The 25,838-nt window shown below is 38.0% G+C and overlaps 1 protein-coding gene across 1 annotated transcript in view; it reads right to left on the reverse strand.

The window, feature by feature from the left end:
* Positions 1-1,412: 1,412 nt before the first annotated feature.
* tiam1a (TIAM Rac1 associated GEF 1a) overlaps positions 1,413-25,838 on the reverse strand; it is a 77,116-nt gene continuing 52,690 nt past the window's right edge. The window contains exons 14-27 of the mRNA XM_052116159.1: positions 22,195-22,407; positions 21,856-21,983; positions 10,582-10,809; positions 10,330-10,398; positions 9,871-9,996; positions 9,584-9,692; positions 8,860-9,039; positions 8,324-8,442; positions 8,060-8,168; positions 7,642-7,700; positions 5,969-6,065; positions 5,512-5,599; positions 3,451-3,623; positions 1,413-3,268 (exon numbers count right to left, since the gene is read on the reverse strand). Of these exons, the coding sequence (XP_051972119.1) occupies positions 2,724-3,268; positions 3,451-3,623; positions 5,512-5,599; positions 5,969-6,065; positions 7,642-7,700; positions 8,060-8,168; positions 8,324-8,442; positions 8,860-9,039; positions 9,584-9,692; positions 9,871-9,996; positions 10,330-10,398; positions 10,582-10,809; positions 21,856-21,983; positions 22,195-22,407 (2,243 nt within the window). The 3' untranslated portion in view covers positions 1,413-2,723. The remainder of the gene's footprint in view (positions 3,269-3,450; positions 3,624-5,511; positions 5,600-5,968; positions 6,066-7,641; positions 7,701-8,059; positions 8,169-8,323; positions 8,443-8,859; positions 9,040-9,583; positions 9,693-9,870; positions 9,997-10,329; positions 10,399-10,581; positions 10,810-21,855; positions 21,984-22,194; positions 22,408-25,838) is intronic.

The following is a 25,838-nucleotide window of genomic DNA, read 5'->3' on the forward strand; positions in this document are numbered from 1 at the left end:
AGCTAATACTTACATACACTTTTATTTATGAATTAAAGACCAAATGAGACTACAGACCACTCAAAGTCATTTTTAGTTGCACTTGAATAGTTTCTGCATTGTTTTATTATGTTTCTCATTACAAATAGAAGAAAGGAGGAGCATATTCAGTAACTGTTTTGTTATAGGATAATTTCACTATTTGATCAAAATAATCATGGCTAATTGTGAATAGTGAATTTCTACAATGGCATCTGAAACAGAAAACTATAGAATTTTGGCGTCACTGTAAGTCCAATATGACAAACATAAAGTTACCGAGTGCACCTTTAATGAGGGAAAAAACACCAACTACCCATTTGTGCCTAGTCAGATAATTGGCGCAGTGCTAGGGCTATACTGGCACCTTCTGGCCTTCATTGGTAGTACAAGAAGTTCTCCATTGACATCCATTCAAAAGTACAGAAGCGCCATCTTTCATTTTTGACGGGAATGGCAACGAAGCTGTGAGGGACAAAGTCACAGTCTCTTCAATGTGTTGCACCGATGTTTTACAGTGGTTTGGATCATTCTGCGGACGAAACATTCAATAAATTAACCATTTAATTTAACACACAACCATTGAAGAGACAGTCACTTTGTATCCCTAACAGCCTCGTTTCACTTGAAAAATCAAATATACCACGAACAAGTTCAACAGAGCCCTTCTATTAATGGAACCTACACGGTTAGCAAAGTAATAACGTAGTGGGCCCATAGACATTCTATTTATAACTGTTTTTCTATGGAGGACTTTCTTGAGTATGCTGAATAAACAGCTTTTGTCAGGAAAGAGCTCATCACTTAAAGGGATAGTTCACCCAAAAATGAAAATTCTCTCATCATTTACTCGCCCTCATGCCATCCCAGATGTGTATTACTTACTTTCTTCTACAGAACACAAATGAAGATTTTTAGAAGAATATCTCACCTCTGTTGGTCCTCACAATGCAGGTGAATGTATAACTCGTAAGGTCCAAAAATGACATAAAGAAGGCATAAAAGTAATCCATATGACTTCAGTGGTAAATGCACATCTTCTAAAGTGATATGATAGGTGTGGATGAGAAACAGATCATCAAATCTCCACCTTTGACCAGACCCAACCAGTAGGTGGCTGAATGTGAACGTGAAAGCCACTTCCACACCAAAATGTGGAATTGAAAAGTGTACTGTAGATTTACAGTTAAAATAGGACTTAAATATTGATCCGTTTCTTAACCAAACCTATCATATCACTTTAGAAGATATGGATTTAACCACTGGAGTCTAATGGATTAATTTTATACTGCCTTTTGGGTTTTAAAAGCGCAGATATTATCTCAGAAAACATCTCTATCTATTCTGACAAAATGCATCTTAATTTTTAGCAAGACAAACCACACGTTCAGAGTCACACCAAACTTTATTTGAAACACCACAATGAGTGTCTTGTTGACAGACCACATACAAAAGTTATAAGTTGGATAAAACAAAAAATTTAAATTAGGAAAATGTATTTTAGGTTAATAAGTATTTCCACAGTATGAACATACGCAGTATTAAAAAGGCAGAGGGTAAAAGCAAATTGTTTTAAATACAACAAATTTTTACCTCAGACAGAATCACTGAAAATGGTCTCATGGCTGAAGGTAAAGTGATAGCATTTCACAAGTGAATGGGTGTTTTTAATGTGTAAAATATTCAGACATGTTTTTTTAGGGCATTCCATGTCAAACCTACTGTTACTAATGTACAGTACAAAGTCTTACAAAAGGTTTAAACTCCTCAGTTTCTTTCTTAGTGCAATAAATTCATTACGAAAGAACAACAGCTGCAACATGATCCCCTGGCGAGTTTCACTTTGTAAGGGTAGGCTACTCCGATTTATAAAGCCTTAATTTTATGTTTAAAATGTTCAGTTTAATTTCATAACCTAAAACCCTGAATTACATTATTGCAGTTCTTACTTTAAAATTGAAGTAGAGAAACATCTGTATTTTTGTATTTGTTGTAAGAGCAACGTTCTTTAATACTGGGTTGCTGGTTAACCTGTGAAAAAATGGAAACAAAGATAAAAAAAAAGGAACTGTCAGATTTGTAACAGGAACGGTTTTAAATAGCTAGTTAGAAACAGTTGTGACATTTCCAGTGAATGGAATACTAAAGTTTTGTTGCAGTGCTCAACAAATCACTTGTGCACAGACATTACAAAGAGCTGGCAAGATTATACTGTTCCAACTGTTACATCACAAATCCCTCAGAAAAAGAGGGCTGGAGTTGATATGAAGCACAAACTGAACAGCATTTTGACAAAACTTAATATTGACCCATGTTTTTACAAAATAAAATAAAATTATTTGGCAAGAAAATCAACTAAAAGAAAGTGTAGCTGCCTGTTATCTGCACATGCAAGTCAGGCACCATGTCAGTGTGAAGCCTTTGGCTATAAAGTGGGCTTCTGTGAATGTTCCTTGTGATGTGTGGACTCAATAGGCAGGTAGCCTGCATTGGCTTGAAATATCTCAAATAAGGATTGTCAGTGCATTGTGTCTATGAAGGCTTAGACTCTGAAGAAATCTGCTCCATTCTCTCATGTAAGGCTTGTCTATTGCTGCAGGAGTCTAGAAACAAAGCGTCACTGCTTTTTATTCCCTTTCAGGTCCATCACATAAATCCATAGGGCCTGCTTGCCCCCCTCCACAACGGTCCTATTCCCTTTCCACTCAGAAGATGTCACTGTTGCAGCTGTTGCTGAAATCGTCTCTGCGAACCCAAATAATCTCTTGATCCCTCTCAGAGGTGACACCCTCCACTGCACACTGCTTTCTCAGAAGGGTCAGCTTCAAAGGGGCATGAGATTTTGGGGATAGCTTGTCCTCAGAGAGTCCACTGAGATCTTTGTCTTCCTTTTTTTCTTCATCTCCTTCCACACTGAGGGCTTCAAAAGACTCCTCCAGGCTCGGCTCAGAAGAAGGCCCCCGGACAGATTTGCAGTACTCGTCATCGTCGCTGAGAATGTCTGTCTCTTTTACGTCACCCTCGTTCTCGTACTGCTGCAGGTCAAACTGGTCCTCAACCCAGCGGTCGGTGTCTCTGATAGGCTGCTGAGGTTTCTGGAGTGAAGAGGACAGCTTTGATGGTGGGGACTCTGTTGGGGTGATGGGTGGCAGGTTTTGGGTGGAGCCATCATCAAAAACTACATCTGTGTCTATGGTGAAACGGATCCGGATCAGTTTGCGTCGGCCGAGAGTTTGAGATGGGGCTGAAACTGTGGAAAGCAGGAAAAGTTAGCAAACATAGCAGGGTTATATTCAGTAAAGTTTACATCAGAAATAATTGGGAAGAATAAAAGAGGGAGCATGAAGGGTCATAGGAAGAGGAGCAGAGATAAGGAAGGTACGGTGGGAAAAAGTAATCAATGTTCAATTTGCATCAGAGAGCCCAACCTACCTGCTCGGTTCATGGTGGGTCGTGATCCTTTTAGCGCACAAAGCCGTTTCCCTCCGAAGGGAATATACTGCTGATTCGGAGGTAAACTCTCAGTCTTCATTAACTGCCGGCGTTGTTTTTCCCTCAGGATGGAATGAACTGTCTTCAGGAAGTCTTTTTTACTCTCCGGAGAGCTGTAAAAGCACATTCAGAACTTTAACTGCAGAACACAAAAGTAATTTATGTATTAATTTTTATAAAAAAAAATATATTATTTTTTTCTCCCCAATTTGGAATGCCAATTCCCAATGCGCTCTAGGTCCTAGTGGTGGTGTAGTGACTCAATCCGGGTGGTGGAGGATGAATCTCAGTTGCCTCTGCGTCTGAGACTGTCAATCTACACATCTTATCACGTGGCTTGTTAAGCGCATTACCACAGAGATATTGCGTGTGTGGAGGCTTCACACTATTCTCCGCGGCATCCACACACAACAGTGAGAACCACATTATAGCGATCATGAGGAGGTTATACCATGTAACTCTACCCTCCCTAGCAACAGGGTCATTTTGGTTGCTTAGGAGACCTGGCTGAAGTCACTCAGCACACCCTGGATTTGAACTTGCTACTCCAGGGGTGGTAGTCAGCGTCTTTACTCGCTGAGCTACCCAGGACCCCATTTATGTATTTATTAATTACACACATACAATGGTCGCCAAAAGTATTTGGACACTTCAGACACACTAAAAATGTAGTCAGGGGTTTTCAAACTGGGGGTCCTGGGACACCCATTGGGCCACAAGGGGGTGCTTTGGGGTCTGTGAAAAATGCCAGAGTAAAGAAATGCATAATTAATCTTTTTTTTTTAAATGTTAGCACTTAACAAATCTACATATTTTGTGCAAAAAAGATGTTTTATTTCTAAGTGTTTATCTCGCCTTCCTTACTATATATATATATACTTAAAGAATAAATTGTATTTGTCTTGTGATTGTACTTGAACAGTGTAAATCGCTGTACAAATACATTTTCATTTAAAATGTTTCACTTCAGTTTTATATACATTACTGCATATTTAATATTATACTAATATTGTGTAGTAAAAAGATACGCTGTCTACTTAGAAACACATTTTCTATATAATATTTAATAATTTATTTGATCTTTAGTGCAATAAAAAAAAAAAAAAAGCCAATTCTTAAATTTTGTCCTAAATGTTGTCTTTATAATATCACACTTTATTTTTGTCACACAGGGTTAATATAACTTTAAACATTAAAATAAATAGCTGGGGGTCCTCAGAATGGGATCATTAGATTTGTTGTTAAGTTTGAAAATCCCTGCATTAGATAACAAAATATTAAGCCAAGCATTTATTTTAAGGTGCCCAAAGTAATTGTTTTGGGCTAATTGCTAAATGTATAAACCAAAATAAATTGTATTTTTTGGCAAAATACTGTATGTTTTAAATGATCAACACTCACATAAGTCTTGGAGAAAAAGCAGCTTAATTCTGCATATGGTGGTGGACACACATTCATGAGTGCCACCATATTGAGATCACATGATTAGTTTAATATTATGGTTTATTTTAATAATCCCATGTAATTTGACATTCTCATTTACAGAATAAATGAAGAATGGCCAACTGGGAACTTTTGATCTTGGGTGATGGTAAATCTAGGTGGCAATGGAGACACCACTAGAAGGCAATGCAACAAAACAAAAAAAAATACTGAGTACATCTTTATGGAAAGACAACACTAGCATAATTTTGGATTATTTGGATACATTCTAGTTTCTCAAACATTAAATGGTAAATATCCATAGTAACCACCTTCTTAACTGAGGGGAACTGACTTCATAAGACCACTAAATATAACCTGTTGTTTAAATTTACAGTGCCTGGGAGAAATTTGTATTGGTGGTCCCCCTCTCCCCTATGCCCAAAGAGTTGTGCGACACCATAGAGGACTTTAGTGGGTTGAAGTATGAAATTAGAGGAGACAGAAATAATCATAATGGGCACTAATCTATCTGTCAGCCATCAGGCCTGATGCGTTCTGGACCTCAGCTCAGCTCACCTGCAGCAGATATGAAACGTCCTCTCAGGTCTCCCTTCAGATTCTGACCTCAGGTGAACAATCTCACACACCGCTGACCCATCTGAATCTGAGACAAAACAAACATCAGACAAAGATAAGTGGACAATCACTGTGGGAAACCCAAAAACAGAAATGACCTCTGAACTGGACACCATGATGTAGACAGTACAAATATAGGAGTGTTATGCAAGGCATAATCCCACAAGATTAGAACAGGGTTAGTGAACTTCAGGCAAAGGCTATGAAGGTTAACCCAGAGTTCCTGAAGGATAGCCTTATGCCCCCTTATCAATATCCCAGTGCATTTACCACTTAGCACAAATCCCAGTCTAACCTCATAAAAATGATCCACAGGCCAAAACCAAGCTAATTGTGTGTAAATATATAAATGGCAAGTACTATGGAAAATTGAATTGATTAGTAGACCATTACTCACTAGGCAGGTTGCGAACTTGGAGAGCATCAGTAGAGATCATGTGCCTAAAACGAAACAGGTCTCTCTCATCAAGGACTGATGCTCTGTGAGATCCACCCTATGACAAAAATAATACCAAACACACAGAAAATTCATACATCCTAAAAAAAAACTAAAAAACACGTAAACAAATCTTTATCAGAGGAGACCAGTTGACAAACACAGAAAATAGACCAGGGGCCGTATTACAGAAACATCCTTAAGAGGCCGTTCACACCATTCACGCTGTTTTTCTCTTTCATTTTTACAAAGGAAAACATGCACTAGATGGACATATTGGTCCATTGCGATGTGTCTCGCCATTTTATTAGCCTCTCACACATTAGCTGAGTATTTTTAAGAGGTTGTATCAATTTAATGAACGTTAACTTTCAAAAACACTTCAAGACACCTGCATTCTGTTCAATTTGTTGTGCTGTATCAACCTTTAACACGCAAGAAAATGTTTGTTCTGAACGACCCCTTACTATATATCCTATCCTGTGTTTAGTGACCATGGCGATTTCAGTTAAGATTTTATTCACTTGTCAAATCATAATGTAAGACAGGAAGTAATAAAGGGAGTAGCAACAGACCGATATATCTGCCATTTTGAGATTATCGGCATCAGCTGATAATGGTTTCATATCAACAATGTGTGTACATTTTATTTGTTATCATTAAATTATCTTAATGTAGAGATTATCGACATGGGCCGATATCGGCATCGATCGATAGTGTACATCGTATTTGCTATCAATATATCTTGTTAGACTTTAAGACAGAAAGTAAAAGTAGTAGTGACAGACTGATATATCAATTATTTTGAGATTATCACATGGGCCGATATCAGCATCGGTCGATAGTGTACACCTTATTTACTATCATCAAATTATATTTTTAGACATTAAGATGGGAAGTAATGGTAATGACAGACCGATATATTGGATATTTTGAGATTATAGGCATGGGCCGATATTGGCATCGGTTGATAGTGTACTTATTTGCCATCATCAAATTATCTTGTCAGATCTTAACTTAAGACAGGAAGTGGTAAATTAAGTACTGAAATACCGGTATATCGGCCATTTTAAGATTATAGTCATCGGAGGATAACAGTTAATTTCCTCTGTTTTACATACATAATTTGCTCTCATTAAATTTGATTGTTCATTAGCACCATAATAATGGCCATCGGCCATCTTGCACTGCAGATATAAGTGATTGGCCATAATATAATACCAGTATCGGTTGACCACTAAAAGGAAGTTTCTTATTTTTGCAGGAATATATTCTCCGAACCATGGTAGCTTATTTTAAGGGATTGTATTTGCACAATATTTGTATAAAAACTATAGATAGTATCAGACTGTGAAAAGCAATATAAATAAATCAAGCAAGTGAAGGGTCTCTGACTCATTGGTTACAGAGTTTAATTGGCCATGTGAACTGAGCAGAATGGAAAGCAGAAATGAATAAAGTGCAAGATGTGTTAACGGCAGGGCATCCCTGTTTCACACAACACGTACCTTTCAAAAACAAATAAAAAACCCTGCATCTCTTAAAAGCGCTAGGCTATGAGTACTTAAAACTACCTCTGCAAGCCTATGTCATATTTCTATTAATGAATAATGAAGAAAGCATAAAGCACTTACGATTTTTTTCTTGTGCTTGGAGCAGTCTTTATACACAAAAACAACTGCTGTTTTGAAAACTGAAGGAACATTGGAAGAGAAAGGAAAAAGGAATAAAGCATTATTACAAGAATCTGTGTGCAGCTATGAACATGCACAATACAGAAGATCGGGCTCTTTTCGACATAATTGTTTAGTAAAAACATGACCCTGTGAAATGTTTCTAACTGACCCATTTTCAAAGCATTTAAAAGAATCCTTCTTTTAAAATGTCCCAGTCTCAGAAAAAAGCCTTTGAATGCTTTTAGATGCAAGTTTAATGCCTTAAGAGCCATTGAACAAGGTGGTTCCCCTTTTGCCATTGTGCCCAAAGACACAGAAAACCATTAATGTAGGGAACACATTCTATTTTGGGAATAAACGCTTCATGAGCACTCACCGAAAGCAGCCAGCTCTGGGTCTCTCTTCCCCTTCAAAAGGGAAGAGGGTGGGTTGATCAAGACCACTGTATCATGCAGTAAGAGGTCACCCATTGACAGATCAGCAACCTGTGTCACAAGAATACATAATGTGCATGTCATGACATTTTATGTTGGGATTAGAAGATGCCAACAAACTACTCTTATAAAAAGAGATCAAATATCTTTGCAAAGTTTAAAAAGTTTGAAAGTCAAAGATTTCTAGGAAACTGGAGGCGTTTTACCTCTTTCTTGTCAGAGCTCTGCTCACTGATAAGTTGGTCAAAAACAGCTCCATACTCCTCGTGAATCTTCTGCATCTCATTTATATGACTTGCCACTTTGTTCATGGCTTTCATAGCAACTACAAAGGAGAAGAGACAGCGCTCAATGTACTGCATGATCCAAAGACAATTACACAGAGGTACACAAGCCAGTTAGATTGGCACTAAGCAGTATTAGGTAGATTACTATTGAAATGTAATTTGGTACGGATTACAAATGCACTATGTAATCAATTTGTACTATTGTAATCATAAAAAGTAGGCAATCTGATTTCTCATTTTTTTAAATGTATTTTTATTGCATTTATGAAGTATTTTATTAATTTGTAAAACTAGCAAAATAATGTTTTCCATTGTATGGTTCCTTCAAAAGTATTCAAAACCTGCTCATCTAGCTCAGTATATTATGGTATATGAGAGTTGTTTTAGATTACACTAAATATAGATCCACCCAAGGGTTCAGTATGATGCATTAGTATTTAATTCTCCATTTTTACCATCCAGGTGGTAGTGCTCCTCACTATCAGGGTCGGTGAGAGAATGAAGCTCTCTCAGCAGAAGTGGGTATTTTAAGACTCTCTGAATGGGTTTGATCAGGTAGGACTCCAGTGTGGAGGAGTGCTGCTGCCTGGGGTTCCTCTCCGCTAGGAATGCCTTGAACTCTGGATCTGTTTTAGCTGCATCAAAAACATAGGGGAAATTATTCTATCATCATTTACTTAAATGCTTTTAACCATATGTGTATCATTAATGTATATCTTTCAGAGTCTTTAAAACCAGGTTCACTCTTCCCACATGCTGTTCAGACTGGCCAAATATTCTGCATCAGTGAGAGAGCTGCTGTATATACTGACTGCCTTGGGATATTACATTTTTACAGTAGGAGAATAGAGCACTCAAGAAACCAAGAATGGGCCCTCAACAGACCATCCTTCAGTAAAAATGCTTTATATTACATGCACTTGAGAAAACAAAAAAAACTTGCTTCTAGCTTTGAATAAACTCTAGTTGGGTGCAGGTGGTAGGCTTTCAGGAATTCAAGAACAAAGAAAAGTAGAAAACTTAATGTATGCAAGCATTCCAGTTGCTAGATATTATACTAAAATGGCATTTTTAAAATACCTTGTGCAACCAAAGGCTCTCTTGCACTTTAAATGGTGCTGTATATGCTTATGCTTTAGTAAATCAGTCTCTAAGATTGTAGTGGGATGGTGGTGTTACCTTTGGTGAGGACCTTGGGCACTTTTGTGTGGCTGGCACAAAATGCACTGTAGATTTTAAAACGGTCTGCATAGTACAGGAAGGACCCGCCAAGAGAGAACAAAACTTTCTGTAAATTAGAAGTGACTGAATTAGGCATCATCTAAAGACAATTATATATATATTTTATTTTATTTTTTGCAATTTAGAGACTATAGTATTTGTTGCTGTTGTTGTTTTTTGTGAAACTGCAAGGGTAATCACATATGAATCAAATCATATTTTGTTTTTTACTAATATAACCACACCTTAAATTGATCCACTCTCTCCAGTTTGTCTAAATCTGGAATTAATCTGGTTCCATCATCCAGAGTCTTGAGAAACTCCACTTGGAATTCAACCATCTCCGCCAAGTTCCCGAAAAGAACATCCAGCTAAAGGAAGTCACAGAGTTGGAAGATAAATTCAAATGGATTTTCAAAAATCAGACAATTTACCCACATTTCTTGACTTAAGAGTCACCATGTACTTTCATGGTATGTAAAATTATGCAATGAAAGTGGATAGAGACTGAGGCTAACATTCTGCCATACAGTACATCTCCTTTTATGTTCCATGGAAGTCATACAGGTTTGGAACAACATGATGAGTACTTGATGACAGAACTTCATTTTTGGGAGAACTATCCCTTTAATTTATAAATTACATTTAACTTTAATTTTGATGAAACTACAACATCCAAAACCTGATCAAAAGCTGAAGCTCACCTCATCCTGTGAGAGGAAGCTCTCCTTCTGCAGTGGGTTCAGGTAGCGCTCGATCAGAATGTTCAGGTCCTGGAAAGAGAAAGACAGAGACTTGTTCACCTTTGGTTTTAGAGCATCTTTTAACTTTTACTGTTACCTTTTACCCTGAATGTATTAATAGTGTGAGACGTTCGATCATTTATTATCACATCTAACTTAACACATGAAATACACACACTCTTCTTTCAAAGCTGTACAGCAGTATGTACTAACCTTAACGTAGGTCCTCTCAGTGTCAACCAGTTCACTGATGACCTTACGGAGTTTATCTGCGTCAGAGAGCTGGCGGGGGTTGAAGAGAACAGGCAGTGGAGAAATGGGGCTGGGCACACAGGATGAAGACATGGAAGACGTGGAGGAAGAGGAACTACAGGAAACAGGACCCTCGGTTGAATTCATGTCATGGAGGTTACGGCAAAAAGCGGTCATCTGCTCTGTACTCTGCAGATAGAAACAAAATGTACAAATTAGGGTTAAAAACTTTTTTTTTTAGCTTTTAACATCAGTAACAACTATGTCAACTAAAAAGCAATGCAAACACAACAAGAGAGACAAAAAACTTTGCCTACATTCCACCACGAAGGAGTGGAAAAATAACACATGATCTCAAGTAGAACTGTTCACTTTCTTGACTGATCCTCAACTTCCTGTCTATTTAACTTTTTGCGACCCCGGGTCATGTCTATTTAACCTCATGCGACTCCGGACCATTAAAGGGTTAAACTTGCGATGCACTGACTCTTCTGATAAAATAATATGGCACAGATCACAGTGAAGTTTGTCGTTGGGAGAAACACCAACAAAACTACATATGGTAAGAAACCTCACTAAGTTTGGGTTAAAAAGCTAGAGTCACTTGTTTCATCCAATATGCCATTTTTTACATTTGAGTGATTTATCACAAAACGACATGCTGTTAAACATGACACCCATTGACATGGACTATAGGCCTTTTCCCCCTAAGAAATCCTATATTTACTGTGCATTTTCACATTGAGAATTAATGGGTTTATCCAAATGCTGAAAATTTTGCTTTCAGAGGCTTTATATGGGAGTTAGGATGAAAAGGTGCATTTTGAACTGTTCTGAGACCAGTGCAGATAGACAGCACACTGGAGGTTAAGTCGTTCAAATAATAGGGAGCATACAATTGCTTTCCTATGCAGCCAAGTGCATTCACTCCTAAAATAGTCAAATGTTCAGTTTCAGGCAGCAGTTTATCCTTACACCAAAATGGTTGGCAGCCATGGGATAATGGAAATCAGTACTTAGATTTAGAATTTATCATGCTAAATTTCATTTGAACATGAATGATAGTGATTGGACTATACTTGCCATTACTTGTATCAAAATTAATAATCATGCTAATTTCTGATTGGTAAAATGCTTCAGCACTTGCTATCACTTGAATGTTTGAAAGTGCAAAGAGAGAAATTTGAGATTTTGTTGCCAAAATAGAAAAAACATTTTAACATAAAAGTCAGGGCAACGTTTTGGGTAAACTATTCCTTTCCTGTCCACATATCTGTTGAGACTTCTGTCTTAAACAACAGATTTAAATCCAATGCCATATCTTAAAGTGTAACTAAATGGCTTTAGTACAGATGAGGTTAAAGCCAGTGCTACTGTGAGCTCTCAGACTCGGGATGATGTTCAGGAAGAGGTGGAACAGATTCACAAAGACAGGAGAAACGGAGGACAGATGCGGCTTCCAGCTGCATGTATTTCTTTCTGATAAACAAATAGTGATGGACTGACAAAGAGCCCGCACATGCCAGCATGCCTTAACCAGCCTAGACAGCCGAGAGAGAGGCAGAGCAATGGAGGAAGAGATTGACAGATAAAGCAAGTAGCTTTGTTATAAAAAAAAGTAAATCAAGCAGAAATATGCTATTTGTATTTTTGTTAAAGCACCTACATGAACTCTAGATGTATTTCTGGTTATGTATCACTGACCTGTGGCTGTGGGAGGAGTTTGGTCCATGCAAACAGTGTGATATAGATAGTCACATTATGTTCCTTCCCTGTTCCTTCCTGGTATCCTCCCACAGATACCAAGCGAAAGTAACCAGGGCTACTTTTTAAGCTAGTCGTGAAGTTGAAAGATTGGAAATAACTTTGTACAGATAGGGTTGGCAAGCTAATCTATCACAGGAGTCCCATGCCAACACTGAAGTGTGATGATCATACTATTGAAATAATGGTTATAGCCTACTTTGAAACATGTGATAGTTACATGTTCTTGGTTTATATATTTTTTAAAAACTATACAATATATTCTGAGTTATCCGCCAGCATCATAAAGCTTAAATTGTATTTAACCCAGAATACTCCCTTAAATGGTTGAAACGTGTGCCTAACCATGCACATCTATACGTAACTTACTAAGCCACAAAATCTGCAACAATACACTGAGTGTCTTATAAATTGGAGCTCATGAGCTGTTATGTAACACTGATTAAGTCCCACCAAAACCTCCACACACACATTAACAGAAACACACACTTAAGCTCACCAATTGCATCATGTCATGGATGGACTCAGAGGAGCGTTTGGAACTCCTGTGTCTCCACAGCAAAGACATTCTCCCTAGATGTGACAGATGATACAGTATAGTGACCCGTAACAAAGATACAGGAAGTGCCACCTTCTTATCTTCTTGCAGAAGAAACTGTCATTGCCCATGACAGCAAGAACTGAATTACTCTGATCAGCCCAAGAGAAACCGATAAACTGAGTGTGTCTTCACTATCAACTCCACAATCCTTCCCGATCCACAGCCTCCTCCCTCCTTTCCTAGAATTTCTCCCTCGCTTTCCTTCAGTCTATGCTTGTCTGAGCTGGTTTTTAGTTGGGTGGATGGAATGGGGATCTGACAGCTGTGGTGGTACAGTAAACACACACACAGAGAGAGAGTGGTAGTATGAGAGTGAGTAAGAGAGAGAGAGAGACTGAGAAAATAATAATAATAATCTTTTCAGGATGAGGAGGAAAGAAGGGGAGGGGGCAGGATGGGAAAGTCACAGACATCATCCGTTGTACAAAGACAAGAACAAAGACAACAGTTGTGGCAGATTCTAACGGTCATGTGCTAGATATTTGCCTTTGTACTGCTGAAAGAGTGGTATAAAAAAGCAACTTAAGACAAAAGTAGGTGCAGTGGCGCAGTGGCTCCCGAAACGTTGAGCTGAGGTGGCACTGGTTTGAATCCAGCCTGCCTAATATGGTTTCCTCTTTTTTCCCAAAAATTTCTGTCACTTTCTCTAAAGTATGAATTTAACAGAAAAGCCCCTCGCAATCCCCACCCTTGATAGAGCACAGTCAAGGGTTAATGTTTCCCTAGTTAACCCATACTTGAGCAAAACATATTGAAATGTAAAAAAAAAAAAAAAAAACCCAGAGGTTAAAGGAATAGTTCATTCAAAAATGAAAATTCTTGTTTTTAGCTCTGAACGTGAGCCACCGTTTCTCTCACAGATCAGATTTTTACTCATAAATGGCTTCAGATCAGTTGTTTGTTACCAAAACCCATCGTGTGTCTTCAGTGGACTTGCAAAACGATGCACAAGTTGCGACGAACAGGATTTTTTGTTAAAAAAGATCTACATTTCAGGTTGTTTGACACCAAACCAATCTTATGGCTTCAGAAGGCTAGGAATATGATGCACAAGCCACAAAAGATTTTCACTGAAAACTTATTTCACTGAAACTTTTATTTCAAGTCTTTTCTCACCAAAACCCATAATTTGCCTTCAGAAGACATGAATTTACATTTATGCATTTGGCAGACGCTTTTATCCAAAGCGACTTACAGTGCATTTATTACAGGGACAATCCCCCCGGAGCAACCTGGAGTTAAGTGTCTTACTCAAGGACACAATGGTGGTGGATGTGGGGATCGAACAACGACCTTCTGATTAACAGTTGTGTGCATTAGCCCACTACGCCACCACCACGCATTAAGATGCATGAGCTGCTTCTACTACTTTTACGATACTTTTGGATCCTGTTTAAGTTTAAATGTGGGTCACTGTCCACTACCACTGTATTCAAATGACTAACCGGGACATAAGCTCCACATAAGCAAGTCATATTGGTTTGCAATGACATGAGAGTCAGTTTTACATTCTTGAGTGAACTATCCTTTTAAGTCAAACAGGCTTGCAAAAAGTCTGTCTACATTATGATTTTAAACCTACTTCCATGTTTCCAAAGGCCAAAAGTTGGCCAAACACACACACTAACAACAACAGTAAACAAGATATTCACAACAGACAACACAATTCCAGATGGAAACATAAATATGGCTTCATGACAGACATACCTTAATTCATTCAGCCAGAGCTCTCAGTCACAAGTCCCAACCTACACGCAACATAAAAGGAATCTCTCTGCTAACAGACACTGAAAATGACACAGATCCACATCCACAAACTAGAAAGGAGCCTTCACTGCCCTGTAGACTCATGTGGCTTCATCTTATCAATGCATAGACTCATAGGAGACAGGAAGAGGGAGGTTTCCTTCCTTGGAAAGTGTAGAGATGCCCCATATCAGTCTCAAAACCTGACTTTAGGACTACTTTTCAAATTAAACAAAGTTTAAGGTCTTCAAATGAGCTTTTGATGCCAAGACTGTGGGTGGTATAAAATCAAAAGATGTTTAAACACACAGGTACCATTATATTTACAGTTGAAGTCAGAAGTTTACATATACTAAGGTTGAAGTCATTCAAACTAATTTTTTTAACCACTCCACAGATTTAATATTAGTATTAACTATAGTTTTGGCAAGTCGTTTAGGAGATCTACTTTGTGCATGACAGGAGTAATTTATTCAACAATTTTTTACAGACAGATTGATTCACTTTTAATTGACTATATCACAATTCCAGTGGGTCAGACGTTTACATATACTAAGTTAAATATGCCTTTAAGCAGCTTGGAAAATTCAAGAAAATGATGTCAAGTCTTTAGACAATTAGCTTTTGATAGAAGGTGTACTGAATTTTAGGTGCACATGTGGACGCATTTTAAGGCCTATGTTCAAACTCAGTGCTTCTTTGCTTGACATCATAGGAAAATCTAAAGAAATCAGCAAAGACCTCAGTAAAAAAATTTTGGACCTCCACAAGTCTGGTTGTGTAATTTCCAAACACCTGATAGTACCATGTTCATCTGTACAAACAATAGTACACAAGTATAAGCACCATGGGACCATGTAGCCATCACAATGCTCTAGGGATGAAAGTAGTTTGTTGTGAAACAAACAGAGCAACAGCAAAGGACCTTGTGAAGATGCTGGAGAAAACCGGTATCTATATCCACAGTAAAACAAGGCCTTTATCAACATAACCTGAAAGGCCGCACAGCAAGGAAGATATCACTGCCCAAAACCACCATAAAAAAGCCAGACTATAGTTTGCAAGTGCACTTGGGGACAAAAATCTTACTTTTTGGAGAAATGTCCTCTGGTCTAATGAAACAAACATTTGAATGTTTGGCCATAATGACCATCATTATGTTTGGAGGAAAAAGGGTGAGGCTTGCAAGCTGAAGAACACCATCCCAACCGTGAAGCATGGGGGTGGTATCATCATGTTGTGGGGGTGCTTTGCTGCAGGAGGGACTGTTGTACTTCACAAAATAGATGGCATCATGAGGAAGGAAAATTATGTGGATATATATACATCTCAAGATATCAGCCAGAAAGCTTGGTTGCAAATGGGTCTCCCAAATGGACATTGACTCAAAGCATACCTCCAGAGATGTGGCAAAATGGATTAAGGACAACAAAGTCAAGGTATTGGAGTGGCGATCACAAAGCCCTGACCTCAATCCGATAGAAATGTGTGGTCAGAACTGAAAAAGCATGTACGATCCTACAAACCTGACTCAGTTACACCAGTTCTGTTTGGAGGAATGGGCCCAAATTCCAGCAACTTATTGTGAGATGCTTGTGGAAGGCTACCCAAAACATTTGAACCAAATTAAACAATTTAAAGGCAATACTACCAAATACAAGTGTATGAAAACGTTTGACCCATTGGGAATGTGATGAAAGAAATAAAAGCTGAAATAAATCACTCTCTCGCTCTACTATTGTTCTGACATTTCACATTCTTAAAATAAAGTGATCCTAACTGAGTTAAGACAGGGAAATATTTTCTACTTTTAAATGTCTGGAATTGTGAAAAACTGAGTTTAGATGTATTTGTCTAAGGTGTATGTAAACTTCTGACTTCAATTGTACATGTTAATGTTGCATCTTAAGAAAACGAAACATCTTAGAAATGTTTAACATTTTGCATGTTGTGCAAGAAACAAGGCCACACTCGTGAAACTACAGCTCTGGTTTAACAGCAAAACAACTTTCCAAACATGTCTATTTTTTAGAGCGGGGTATTAATATCGATTTCCTAATATGATTTGATTCCATTCCATATATGATTGATATGATTTATGATAACCTGACAAATGATCAACTAATGCAATACATTGTACAGGGAGCTTGGTAATTATACTTTGTTATTATGAAAATATTGTTTTTAAATTAAAAACAGGGCCTAAACTATGCAGTTAATTTTCATATTTTTTAACCAGATAACATAATAAACAACCAAATCTGAAGTAAACTATAAAGTAAAAGATCAAAATTGGAATTTCAAAAATCAATATCGGAATCGTTTAAATGAAAATTGCGATTAACTGGGAGATGCTATATTTACCCAATCCTAATGGTTTGTCAAAATACTACAGATAGTACTGTTATCTGTAGTGGACTTTGTACTGAGGAAACAGCTTTTGGTAAAAGCAATGTAAGCTTCTTACATTGTTTGAAGGATAACCTATGTTATCTTATGGTTTTACAGCAACAATAACAGCAGAACTAAAGTACTTTTAGGCAGAAACGATAGTTCCCATGGTATTTTTTGTAAGGGCAGGGTTGATTTGCATGCTAAAGAGCTAATAATTAAGGAGAGAATGTCCTTTACTTATCCAATTTATCTCACTCCCATACACTCTCTCACAACTCACCTTACACACACAAGCTTAAATGCTTTGCAGCACCTCTGAGCATATTTAACCTGCAAATGTATACATTTCACTGGGGATTTCATTGAACGCAGGTTGGAACAAGCACATAATGTGTATCCTCAACAGACCAACCACAACTAAAAGAATTCTCTACTACAAACCTCCCTATCCCTGACACACACACACACACACACACACACACACACACACACAGCGCTGATGAGAAAAGTCAATATTTAAACAGTTAACCGCCCAAATCCATGAACACGCATTTGTAGAAGTGATAACTTGAGGGCAAAACTGCTCAGCTGGATGAACTTGCATTGTAAATAAGTCTAGCAGGAAAAGAAGTTTTGGGGTTTTGCAGGATGACGTACCTACCCCTGATGAGATACATACAGTCATTATCAAGCCTGGAAAATAATGAAGTCCTCCTGTCCTTTGTCTTCTGGGTTGTCTGTTTCCTCCGGCAGGTCTTTCCATAATTTATCAGCGTTAAGCATTTTGAATCAATGTGCATAATCAAGCAATTAGAATGCAGAGCTAATTAAAGGAGATGTCCTCCTTGTCTCTCTCCCTCGCCTCAAAGCGAGAAAAGAAAACAGAATTGACGGGAGATAATAATGATAACCAGCCGTGTGATTAATGTGGGAAGAGGAGAGAGGAAAGAATATGAATCCCATAAATTATGCCAAGTTGTATCAGCCTCTATCTGTATGTCATTCTGTCAAACACACACACAAAAACACGTACGACAACAGAATACGTTCTGAAAACGGAAAAACAGAGAAGGAGTTTGCTTAATCTTGTTAATATGAAGCACAAATTGCCTAAAGAAGCAGCCAAGATAAAAATAAGCAAAGCCTAATTTGGTTTTCCTTCTTACTCATGAATCTGACATATTTCAGCCAATGATCAAATTACTTCTGATTAGGAGCCATCAGTTAGATTTAAGCACAAATGATGCTCACCGTTTGTGAGAAATGTACCGATTCCTGTCTAGACAGAAGGAGAATTATACTGGGATCATGCAACAATTTTGGTCTGTGGACTGACTACCATGAAAAGACCAACATGAATCCATGCTGGTCCATGATGCTTTTATAGGCTGGTTTGATGCCGGTCTAGCTGGTTGAGCAGCATAACAAAGCTGTATATCAGCAAAACTTGGTGAAGCTGGTTGACTATCCGAAATAAAAGCTAGCAAAAAGTGCAATGAATGTAACGGAACATAGCTGTCTGGAGACATGCTTTTAAAAAATTCGATGTTCTTTTTAACCTGACACGACATCTAAAAAAATGCTGTGCTCCTGTCCAAGACATGTCTGTACAGTATAGTGCATGTTTACATAATGTTAAAAAAATATGGAAAAACAGCACAGATAGAGGGAGAATTGCTTTCAGTGTGAACAGTTCCCAAGTAAGTCTTGAAGGTTAAGCTAGTTAAGCAGAGAAAATAGTATTTGTTTAGAGCAATAAAGGCCTCTTTTTACTGTGGATATAGATACTTGTCTACCTGTTTCCTACAGCTTCTTCACAAGGTCCTTTGCTGTTGCTCTGTTTGTTTCGCAGCAAACTACTTTCATCCCTAGAGCATTGTGATGGCTACATGGTCCCATGGTGCTTATACTTGTGTACTATTGTTTGTACAGATGAACGTGGTACTATCAGGTGTTTGGAAATTGTACAACCAGACAATTGTTTTTATATAGTTTCTCCAAAAAACAAAAAGTCTCTAATTTCTCCAAGCAAATTTCACATGTACACTGGTTCATCTAATCCTTGAGCACATTAAAGGGATATTTCAACAAAAAATAAAAATTGTGTCAACAATTACTCACCCTCATGTCGCTCCAAACCTGTATGACTTTATATTTTCTGTGGAACACGATATTTTGAAGAATGTTTCAACTGTTTTTGTCCATACAATGAAAGTCAATGGGGTCTAAAAAAACACTGAACCACATTGACTTTCATTGTATGGACAAAAAGACAGAGACATTTTTCAAAATATCTATGTGTTCCACAGAAGAAATGCATACAGGTTTTGAGTGCTATGAAAATGAGTAAATACTGACAGAATTGTCATTTTTGGTTGAACTATCCCTTTAAGGTAAATATATTTGACATGCTGTCCATAATGGAGGGGGTTGAGCTCTTTATTAAGTTCTTAACTTCTGATTTTTTTTTTACAGTATTATAACTCTAAAGGTCGAGATGGGGAGATGGAGGGATGCCGGAGCAATCGTCACCAGTGTGAGGGAAGCAGCTGCTTATATATCCTTGGAAGATTGGCAGGCCTAGATGAATGCATTTGGAACTTCATTAAGAAGCCTTGTGAGGAGACCAGTATCCAAACCTAAACATATTTTAGTGACCAGGGATTGAGCAGCAACCCAGAATTAAAGCCCCTTGTCCAGAGTGCTGAATGCAGAAAGAGCAGTTGTGATGTGGTTATGTGACTGTCTGGATGTCATGATGCCAGTAACAACACAAAACATCTTACCAACACAATGAAAGGGGCAACATGACACTTGGGTGGGAAAAAAGGGAGGAGGAAGAGACACATACATAGCAGAGAATACCAGTGTATGATGTTGTTGTGGGTGAATTATTAGGGCTAAATATGTCCCTGCAACAGATGGTGTGCTGGAGAACAGGGCAGAGAAACTGTGGCAGACTGGCAGTGTCAGTGTGATAGACAAACACACAGAGAGAGAAAGAGAGAGGGGGGTTTGGGTAGGTAGGACAGATAAACAGAACATTATTCAAAGAGAACAAGAAAAGGGGCCAGACATCAGGTCAATAACTGGAGAAAACAAATAATCAGAGTGACCTACAGAGAGTACCAGAAAACAACAAAACAAGGAGAAAAACAATTGCAGCTGTTCTTGACTATAACAGACAAAACAGCCTTAATTGCACAGCAAAAATTATTTATCAGAATTTATGTTTTACAATAAAATATTTAAATATCCTTTAAATGAGATACACTTACTTTGCATCAAATATAAGGTTTGTTTTCAGAGAATATACGTTTGTTTCTCACCCCTTTGGAAAATATAATTTTAATTGTTTTAAAAGGTATAGTAAGTCCAAAAATGAAAATTCATCATTTACTCACCCTCATGCAGGGGCGAAAATGTCATCAAAATGTTGGGGGGGGGGACAATAAACATAACAATTCTCAAGAGCAATTTTTGAAGGGGACACCAAGGTTTTTTTTTTTGTTGTTTCCCCGTTTGCATTTGTATCATTTTATTTCTTAAACAATTATTTTAAGAATATATCATTATATTATTTACAATACACATATTTTAATGATATTTTAGGGGGGGACAACCCTCAGATAGGGGGGTCCTGACCCCCCCGACCCCCACGCGATTTCCGCCTATGCCCTCATGTCATCCCAGAGCTGCATATCTACAGTAAAACAGCACTTAAATATTTTACATTTTTTGTTTCTCACCCACACCTATCATATTGATTCAGAAGCTGTAGATTTAACCACTGGAGTCGTATTGATTAATTTTATGCTGCTTTTTTTGCTTTTTTGAGTTTCAAAATGTTTGACCCTGCTTACTACTACATTGTATGGATCTACAGAGCAGATATATTCTTCTGAAAATTATTTTAGTTCAGCAGATGAAAGAAAGTCATACACATCCAGGATGGCAATAAGGGTGAGTAAATGAGAGAATTTTCATTTTTGGGTGAACTATCCCTTTAAGCAACAATCTAACAAAATTTAGCAAGGTTTATGATTAAAATAGATAGCCCTAAAAAAAGTAGTAAGTACATTTGTTTAGTACTTTACTAGAAAAAAAGAAAACCATATAGATTTATTTGTTTTAAATTTTCTGTTTTATATGTGTTTTAAATGAATGAGTGAGAGAGAGAGAAAGAGAGAGAGAGAGAGAGAGAGAGAGAGAGAGAGAGAGAGAGAGAGTGTTATGTACGGTATGGCAGCTTTAATGGTTACATTGCCATCTCTGACCTTAACCTCCATCAAACAAACTAATATGTCATCACAACTCAAAGTGTGTGTGTGTGTGTGTGTGTGTGTGTGTGGTGTGTGTGTGTGTGTGTGTAGATCCGCAAGGCAAGACAACCTGTCTTCCCATCTGCTGCTGCCTCTGAACGCTCTCATCAAGTGACCTTAAAACCAAAGGTCACTTAGATTACATGACAAAGAGCTCTTAACCAGCCATCACATTTCTGTCACCTGACCCTAGAACAAACCTTTCATATCAGACAATAAAGAGCCTATATTTACCCAACCGAAAGAATGTCAGCAACAGCAGTGGAGGAAATATAACGTAACACAAATAAAAATGACCCCAATGCAAAAGAAACTGGGGTGACACGCTCTGTGATTCAAAACAGACAGACGGCTGACAGTTCGAGCAAAGCTTGTTTTGATGAATCTTCGTGATAGGTGGTCTCTCACCTTGTGTCTAGAGTCTGTTTCATCCTTCGGGCTGTCAGCAGGGCTCTCGGCTGCTAGACTGGCCCGATCATCCACTGTGTCATCTGGGCTGTGCAGCACCAGGCCAACACCTTCATCCAGGATGTCCTCTAGAGGGAGCAATGGAGTGTTTAATACTGGGTTGGAACAACATTAGAAAGGCTAAATTATGACAGAAATACAATTTTTGGGAGAACTATTTATTTAAGGCATAGGCTTGAAAATCAGTTGAGCTTTTTGTGGAAACTTCTGTTGTCAGAGTGTCCCAATGAGAATAATTCATGGAAATAAATGCAATTAAGCAGCAGAGGTGAATTTTACCATGGCTCTGGGAGAAGATGTCAGTGCAGAGATCCTGCGCCCCATCTGATCGGCGGGGGGGAAGCTGGCACAGCTGGTGCAGATCAGTTGTGGGCAGCGTGCTGACAGTGAGGGTGAGAGAGGGCAGAGAGAACGCAGCCTGCATGTCTGCCAGTTCCAACACACTCGCCTGCTTACTGTTCAACTTCAGAATCTCGTCACCTGCTCGCAGACCTGAACAAAAAGCATGCATGTACATTTTAAATATCTTTTTATATCATTTTAAATATCTTTTATATTGGAGTGGTGGTGGCGTAGTGGCTAAAGCACAGAGCTGTTAATCAGAAGGTTGTTGGTTTGAACCCCATGGCCACCACCATTGTGCCCTTGAGCAAGGCACTTAACTCCAGGTTGTTCCGGGGGGATTGTCCCTGTAAAAATCGCACTGTAAGTCGCGTTGGATAAAAGAGTCTGCCAAATGCATAAATGTAAATGTAAATATCCACTTCAACAAGACAGTTACAAAAAGGACAAATATAGATTCATATGTTACAGAAAACTTGATGGGACACTTCTCAAATCATTCTCAGGACAGTAAACACATCAGTTATTAAATGGCAATACTGATTCCCATTAACTGCGACTACCAGCATTTTGCTAGTTGTTTGGCTTTTCCATAACTTGCAACCCTCTCCATAAGCCTGTGCACAGGGTTAGACACCCAAAAATAAAAACTTAGGCCATGTCCACATTAATCCATTCTCATTTGAATACTCTTTTTCAGTTTTCTAATTTCATCATTAGAGAGCATTTTTAAAAGTGTCCATTTTCAGTGGTGGAAAACACGGTTTCATTATGAATTAAAGGCTTAAACGGAGTGAAATCAATGCGTTTACAAAGGAAAACTTATCCACACTAATCCGTTTTTATTTGATAAGTCCATTTTCAAGTTTCCAAACATCATGTTTTCCAAAATAGGCATTAACGGAGAGTGGCTTGTTTTTCATCCAATGTGGATGTGAGGTGCAAAAAGCTAATTCAAAGCATTTTCAAACTAAAATGTGTCCACACTAATACGTTTAAAAAAGTTTACATTTTCTAACATCATTATTTTCCAATGCATGCGGTAATGGAGAGTGCTTTCAAAAATCTCGGTGGAGGAAAACACCATTCAAGTACAGATAAAACTTGTAAAAGTAGCAAAAAAATTCACTATCAAATGAAATCTACACTAATACTTTTTCACATGAAAACGGTTTTCAGTTTCCTAATGTCATTGTTTTCCAAAAAATGCGGTAATGGAGTGAGTGTTCGAAATGCTACGTTTTTGTTGGAGGAAAATGTGATTGCAATGTCAGAGGTTTAAACATCGCAAAATCAATGTGTTCACAAAAGAAAGCGTATCCAAACTCATCTGGTTTCATTTAAAAATCAGTTTTCAGTTTCCAATAATCCTGTTTTCCAAAATATGCATTAATGGAGAGTGTTTTGGAAAGTCTCCATTTCAATGTGGATGAGAGGCATAAACGTAGCAAAATCTGTGTTTTCAAACGAAAATGTATCCACACTAATCCGTTTTCAGTTTCCTAACGTTATCTTTTTCCAAATTATGCCGTAATGGAGAATGTTTTTGAAAGTCTCCATTTTTGGTGGAAGAAAACACCATTCCAGCGTGGATAAGACTTGTGAACGTAGTAAAATCAATGTGTTTTCTAAGTGAAAATGAGTGTAGACGTGGCCTAAGAGCTGACATTTGTAGCCTGTTAATTAAGTGAACAAGAAGTTGGTCTTTGATTAGTTTAGTTAGAAGTTTCTCCAGACTTCACACACAATGTCCTACATTAGCTCAAATCTATTTTGTAAGCACTTGAAAGGCAATTACTCACTTGAACACACAGTAAGTGGCAAACAGAGACAAGAGTTTTCCTAAACTCATCTCTCTTAATACACTAAAGATCTTGTTTTCTTGAATGCTGACAAAATGTTATGTTGTTAGAGAGGTTAATTATTAATCCAAGAAGTTAATTATTTATACAAGCATGTTGTGAAATGATTTACATATTGCTACGCTAACATTTTGAAGCAGGTTTGTTTGTGCACGACAGGATGAAAACAAAGAAAGGTTCTTGTTTACCCATCCCCCGTGCCACCTGACTTGCTTTCTCTTAATTATCAATTAACAACATATCAGCTGCTCAATTAGACTCCAATAGCTCACTTAAGGCATGTTAGTCAGGACCGCTAATTTAACTGATTATTGACACCCTTGTCCATTCTCCAAGTTCTCAAAGGAAAACTGGATCTTTCTACCTACTGTTCATTGTCTTTATAAATGCTGTATGGTCTTCCACACATGCATGAATAAACACAGCCTGAAGTGTGACCCAGTTTTGTGTAGAGCAAAATGTCAGCTGTAATAAAGGATTTTTATTGGATGGCTTGGCTCTGCCCCTAGCAGTAGGGTAATGATGAATGTTGGAGTGATGTAATCAACAAGCGCCCCCAGTGCTTTGTGTCCAAACTGTCCTGAATTTCAGTATTCCCTTCAGCCAATGCACCACTGACATTCTTTGTCTGTTACACACACTCTGTCTCCATTCATTTTGGACAGCACATGGTTTTAATTGGCAATTCTAATTTTAGTCTTGTACTTAATGTGTTCAGGACATATTCTTATGGAAAAAATGGAATTGCTTTCCAACCTAGACACTGTCCACTTGGGTTTGTATCCACTGACAGATAGTTTTCCAAGTAAATAAATATAACTAGCTTTTTTTGGGTTTGTTTTAGATGAAAAAGTGGTTTGCTGAACAAAACAATCAACCACAAAGCTAGGCTGTTGTAGGTGGTTGCCAGGGTGTTGCTGTCCAGTTGTTAAAGTGTTCAGAGTGTTTTTTGGCATGTTGCTGTGTGGTGGCTAGGGCATTGTTAGGTGGTCACTAGGTAGTTGTTTACTGGCCTAGTGCTGCATTCAATGTCGTGTTGAAATTATGCGATGACGACTCATTGCTTGCACTCAGAGCAGTTCACGACCATGGAAATTATTTGTTTCTACAGCAACAGCAAAATACTTACATTAGTTTACTATATGCTCTTGCAGAATGTTTTAGAACAAAAAAAACCTGTTGAGGCTGCTGCTATTTTGGTTCTTTTTACATGACGTCACAACCATAGATATATCTACATGTAGATACCTTATTAGTAGCTATTCCTATGGGCTGTGATATGTCGGCACATCCGCCATATTAGAAAGGTCAAGAGCCGTCCATTTACACATGAAAGTAAATTGATAGATCCGGTCTGTAACACTCTGGAGTCTTTTCCAGCCTACTTTCACATTATCTGATTTTCCATAAACACTGGGCAATATTTTAGATTATATAAATATTCCTGACATCTCTACTAAAACAGGGGTGCTTTTTCGTAGAAAACTGCAAATAACGTCCCCTTCAAATGAATATATCATTGTAAATATATTGAAAATTAGCACCCAGTCTGTCAACTCATTACATGATGAACAGTTTCCTAATAAAAGAAGTGATCTGAGGCTTCTTCTCCATTCAAACAGCTCTCCTCATTGACCAATCCAAGTTGGCGCTGTGGCTGATGTATCTGAACCAGACAAATGAGGCATCTACATATGTATATATACATGGTCAATGAAC

The sequence above is a fragment of the Xyrauchen texanus genome, chromosome 43 (genome assembly GCF_025860055.1).
Source record: "Xyrauchen texanus isolate HMW12.3.18 chromosome 43, RBS_HiC_50CHRs, whole genome shotgun sequence".
Taxonomy (NCBI): domain Eukaryota; kingdom Metazoa; phylum Chordata; class Actinopteri; order Cypriniformes; family Catostomidae; genus Xyrauchen; species Xyrauchen texanus.